The sequence below is a fragment of the Propithecus coquereli genome, unplaced genomic scaffold, assembly GCF_000956105.1.
Source record: "Propithecus coquereli isolate 6110/MARCELLA unplaced genomic scaffold, Pcoq_1.0 Scaffold126, whole genome shotgun sequence".
Taxonomy (NCBI): domain Eukaryota; kingdom Metazoa; phylum Chordata; class Mammalia; order Primates; family Indriidae; genus Propithecus; species Propithecus coquereli.
This window is the reverse complement of record NW_012136747.1, coordinates 3,402,320-3,408,200: the sequence shown is the minus strand read 5'-3', so window position 1 is coordinate 3,408,200 and position 5,881 is coordinate 3,402,320. Positions and strand designations below refer to the sequence as shown.

Below are 5,881 nucleotides of genomic sequence, written 5' to 3'. Positions count from 1 at the left end.
GCCCGCCTCGGCCTCTCAGAGTGCTAGGATTACAGGTGTGAGCCACCGCGCCCGGCCCAATTTTAAAAAATTTAAAAAGGATAAACTTCTCAGTGCCTGTTCCAGGTCAGTGAACAGAGCTAGTTCAGTTCTCAGGCCCTTCCATCCTGCTATACATGTAACTGGTTAAATCCTTGGTCAAGTCTGTAAACATGACACATGTAAACAGGAAGGAGTAAAAGAGTGAACAGAATGGTCAGGACAGGGATAACATAATTCATTTATTCATTCATTCAACAATATATTGTAGCTGTTAAGAACATGGATTCTGGAGCCAAAAAGCTTAGACTGCAATCTTGACTCTGCCATTAACTAGCTGTGTGAATGACTTATTCGATCTCTTTGCACCTTGGTTTCCTCATCAGTAAAATGGGGCCAAAACATTACCTCTCTCAAAGGTCTGTTGTGAAGATTAAGTGAAATCATATATGCCGAGTGTTTCAAACAGTGCTTGTCACAGTTCAGTGCTATAAATTGTTTGCTAATAAAGGGGTCCAAAAAGTCAGCAAATGTAAAATAAATATATTTTAAAACAGCATGTTAGTTACCTTTTCAAATAATATGTCAATGTTTTCCTATAGTCACTGTTTCAGGTGAAGTACCTCTAAATGTGAAACGATGTGTCCAATTGTTGATTTTTTAAAACTACAATAAATATAGAATGTCCCCAAATTCTGGAAACACAGGGAAAATCATGTATTTATTTTTCAGATTAACTGGATTTATTGCTCAAATTTAGAGACACATCACCTGAAAAGCTGTCTAGAGATTAGAGATTAAAGAAAATTGTATTTATATTATTTGAAAAAGTAACTCATTATTTAAAAATAAGTTTCTTTTATGTTTCTCAGTTTTTCTGACTTATTTTCCCTACTTTTTCCCCCTATAATAATTATTAATCGCTGAGCATGGACCACGTGTTAGGCACTGTTGAAGATAACTGGAGACGGAGCACAGGCAAAGCAGCCACAAAATGTCCCTGGCCCTCATGAAAATTACACTTTAGCAGGAAGAGATAGTACACATTCTATTTTATCAAAGATCTGACATAGTGTATATCCTATTTGATAAAGAGATGAGAAATGTTACGGAGAAAAGGAAAACAGAAAACGTGGCTAGGACATGTGAGTTCGAAGGGGAGGGTGGGGCTGCTTTTCTGTAACTAAGGTAGACCTAGAAGGACTCTCTAGTAAGACTTTCTGAGAGGGGCTGAAGGATGCGAGGGAACTAAGCAGGTTTCTGGAGAACAGCGCTGCAGGCAAAGGGAACAGCAAGTGTAAAGACCAAGAAAGCCAAAGAAGTCTTTTTTTCTAAAATATCTTCTATTATACTTCTGTCTTTTTTTTTTTTTTGTCCCTCTTGATAACCTGTATCTAGAGTAGGCTCCAGATATCAATTACTTGGATCACTACAATTTCTTACATTCACTTCTCAGTACAGACTTCACACTCTGCCTTCCTCTCTGATTCAACAGAATCATTTTTATTGAATAGTTTTTCTCTTGCTTTTTTATGACTTCCATTTGATAAAAATGTCCTATGTGCAGGCCTGATGGTGAAAAGATGATTAACATATGGTACATGCCCTAGGAATCTAGTTAAAAAGAGATATATAAAATAGATAAAATAAAATATACCACAAAAAGCACCACACTGATATGAATAAAAATTACAGCAATTAATTCTGCCCAATGAGGGAAACAGTAGTTGGGGGTACAGAGAAAAAGGATTCTGAGCTAGGATTTGAAGACTAAGTAGTTCAACAGACATATAGCAAGGAAATGTTCCAGGGGAAAAGAAACATCTTAAGTACCAGCACAAGGATGTGTAAGCAAGTATATTAGGGATGATTATTAATACCAATGTGCTAAATTGACTAAGGTAAAAAGAGTAGAAAGGCAGATTGGAAATATGCTCAGGGGTCTGACTTTATCTTGAGAGCTAGTGGTTTCCAAATTTCTTTGACTGTACACCCCATCAGTAACAAATTGTGCATGTATCCATCCCCAGAAGATGCACATTTAAGTATAAATTAAATTATACCAAGAGATACTTTTCTATATCACATTCATCAGAAAATAAACACAAAAAGATAGATATGAAATATTCCCCCATGGAATCTTTTCATTAATATTTATTAATATTGGGTAGAACTGGAGACCATTATCCTAAATGAAGTATCTCGAAAATGGAAAAACGAACACCACATATTCTCACTAATAAGTGGGAGCCAAATGATGGGCACACATGGTCATAAAGTGGTGTAAAGGACATAAGAAACTAAGAAGGGGGGAGAATGAAAGGGGGTACAATGTACACTATCCTGGTGACAGGCACACTTAAAGCCCTGACTTCAGTATTATACAGTGCATCCATGTAACAAAAACACTCGTACTCCCTTAATATTTTGAAATAAAAATTTAAAAATATAGTACTAAAGTGTTCTGGCCAAAAAAAATTTAAACTTTTATTTATCAAAAGACATCATCAGGAAAGTAAAAAGAACCTATAGAATGGGAGAAGATATTTGCAAATCGCCTGATAGGGGTCTTGCATCCAGAATATATAAAGAACTTTTAAAATTCAACAATAAAAAATCCCAGTTAATAATGGGATTTGAATAGACATTTCTCCAAAGACATACAAACTGCCATGAAGGACATGAAAAGATGCTCAATATCATTAATCTTTCGGGAAATATAAATCAAAACCACAATGAGATACCACTTCACATCCAGTAGGATAGTTATAATCAAAAAAAGGGGCAATAAAGTATTGGCAAGGATATGGACAAATTGGAACCCTCTTACATTGCTGATGACGGAGAGGAATGTAAAATGGCACAGCCACTATAGAGAAGTTTAGCAGTTCCTCAGAAAGCTAAAGAATGAATTAGCATATGATCCGACAATTCCACTCCTAAGTATATACCCAAATGAATTGAAAGCCAGGATTTGAGCTGATACTTGTACCCCAATGTTCACTGCAGCACTATTCACAATAGCTAGAAGGTAGAAACAACCCAAGAGTCCATTAACAAATGAATAGATCTTTTTAAATGTGGCATGTACATACAATATTATTCAGCCAAAAAAACACATAAAGTTCTGATGCATCCTATAACATAGATGAACCTTGAGGACATTATGGTTTAAGTAAAATAAGCCAAATGAAAAGAATACTGTATGATTCCACTTATATGAAATAACTAGAACAGGTAAATTTAGAGACAAAAAGTAGATTATGGGTGGAGTGAGAAAGGGGAGTTACTGCTCAGTGGTTACAGAGTTTCTGTTTTGGGGTAATGAAAAAGTTTTGGAAATATTAACAGATAATGGTGATGGTTGTGCAATATTGTGAATGCAATTAAGGCCACTGAACTGAACACTTAGAAAGGCAAATTTTATCTTATATAAATTCTATTACAATTTTTAAAAATTATGTGAGGCCGGGCATGGTGGCTCACACCTATAATCCTTGCACTTTGGGAGGCCGAGGTGAGAGGATCACTTGAGACCAGGAGTTCAAGACCAGCCTGAGCAACACAGCGAGACCCCATCTCTACAAAAAAATAAAAAAACTAGCTGGGCGTGGTGGTGCGCCTGTAGTCCCAGCTACTTGGGAGGCTGAGGCAGGAGGATCACTTGAGCACAAGAGTTTGAGGTTACAGTGAGCTATGATCGCGCCACTGCACTAGCCTGGGCAACAGAGTAAGACCCTGTCTTAAAGGAAAAAAATTATGATATACACAAAACCATATAATTGTACACTTTGGGTGAATTTCATGGTATGTGAATTATATCTCAATAAAGCTGTTTTAAAAGGGGAGGAGGAGGAATGAGCTCTCAAGGTATGAAAAGACCTGGAGAAATCTCAAAGGCATATTTCTAAGTGAAAGAAACCAGTTTGAAAAAGCTACATACTTTACGATTCCAATTTTATGACACCCAGAAAACACAAAACTATGGAGACAGTAAAAAGACCAGTAGTCCAGGGATTTGGGGGAGGGCTAAACAGATGAGTAAGTGGAGCACAGGGCATTTTTAGAGCACTGAAATGATTCTGTATGATACCAAATGGTGGAACCATGACAAACATTTTTCAAAACCCATAGAACTGTATAACACAAAGAATGAATCCTAATGTAAAATGTGAACTTTACTTAATAATAGTTTATCAATATTTGTTCATCAATTGTAACAAAGGTACCATGCTAATGCAAGATGTTATTAATAGAAGAAATTGTGTATGGGTGGGGAGGGGTATGGGGAACTCTGTACTTTCTGCATAATTTTTCTGTAAACCTAAAAAAAAGGTCTATTTTTAAAATGCATACTGAACAGAGACTGTACTAAATTTTATCCTCTTCTCACGATTCATAAGACTATTCATTTTAAATACAAATTATAATTTTACAGTAGATGGAGAAGAAGTGCTAATTCTTTTACCACTGTAGAATATCAGGCACTACTGAATCATCTCAGTATTCTACATATCCTTTCCCTATTTCACCTCCTCTTCCACCCCCGAAAAAATTATTTTATGACCTAAATTTTTGTATTCATATAATTATTTCCATCTAGTCTTTGAAGATTCCATCATCTTTGGAAATACTTCCTTAATTTATGACTAAATTCCAGTTTAATTATAATTATGAATTACAGTGACATTATTATGCCAAATTGCCATACCTCCTGTGTCATTCCCTTTATTCATTTTTCTAGGAGGTATCATTTTTATCAGGAACCTGTGTTAGTTTTACATAACCTTTTTAAAAAAATACATTGTTCTCTAAGGCAGCAGTCCCCAACCTTTTTGGCACCAGGGACTGGTTTCATGGAAGACAATTTTTCCACAGGAGTGGGGTGAGGGGGGCGGAGCTCAGGCGGCCATGCAAGCATTGAGGAGAGGGGGTGGCTGTAAATACAGATGAAGCTTCTCTGGCCCACTCACCTCCTGCTGCGCACCACCCACCCCGCACCAAGTTTCATGAAAGATAATTTTTCTACAGACTTGGAGGGGGTGCTCTGCAGCCCAGTCCCTAATAGGCTGAAGACTAGGGGTTGGAGACTGCAGCTCTAAAGCACGAAGACTCGACACAGAGGATTAAACTACTTACTATAACTATCCCAGAAGAAAGACATCTAGTACGCTGAAAAAGAACTCGGAAGACAGAGCACCTCCAGTCCATGACATGCTGGAGATGGTCTCTTCCTGGTTTGCAAAAGAAAATTTAAAAAAACAAAAACAAAAAACAATTCTTCCCAGTTTCTGATTTAAAATGAACTCCCTCCTAATCTTTATTGGCACACTGTATAAACTTCTTTAACTATTACCTTGGTCTTTTCCAGTTTCATCTATGTGTCGAAAATCTTTTAGTGTTTGAAGGTTACAGAATCCCTCTCTGCAATGGTGAATGACTTTTTTTGATCCATTCTTGATGAGATAATCCATTAGCGTAAGGGACTTATACACATGGCGCCAGTTCTTCCCGTGGTCACTGAGTCTCTGCCATAGCATATTCATAATCTCTGAGAGAGAAATTGTGTTGAAAGTCAAGTCACTGATATCTAACATCAGAGAACTAGAGGGACCCCAAGGGTCATTGGAAGTTGCTTCCCTGACTTTTATTTCAGCATCTGAGTAATTTTTCACAAAGTTTTTCACTTGCCTCCTGAATGCCATAGGTAAGACAAGTTTGAAGGTAAGATGGAGGATAAGAGTAATGGAACAGCAGTTTATGTGACTGGTTTATAAAACTCTTGACAAGTAATTGGTCCCCAGTTCTGATGCTCCAAAATACAAATGATTAATCTTCATGCTGATAAAGTATCAATTTCCTG

General features: G+C 36.9%; 1 protein-coding gene across 1 annotated transcript in view; it reads right to left on the bottom strand.

Moving 5' to 3' along the window:
• Positions 1–5,878, bottom strand: part of ENTHD1 (ENTH domain containing 1) — a 154,375-nt gene extending 148,497 nt beyond the window's left edge. Inside the window, exon 1 of the mRNA XM_012637976.1 lies at positions 5,375–5,878. Coding sequence (XP_012493430.1) covers positions 5,375–5,723 — 349 coding nt within the window. The 5' untranslated portion in view covers positions 5,724–5,878. The remainder of the gene's footprint in view (positions 1–5,374) is intronic.
• Between the last annotated feature and the right edge of the window lie 3 nt (positions 5,879–5,881).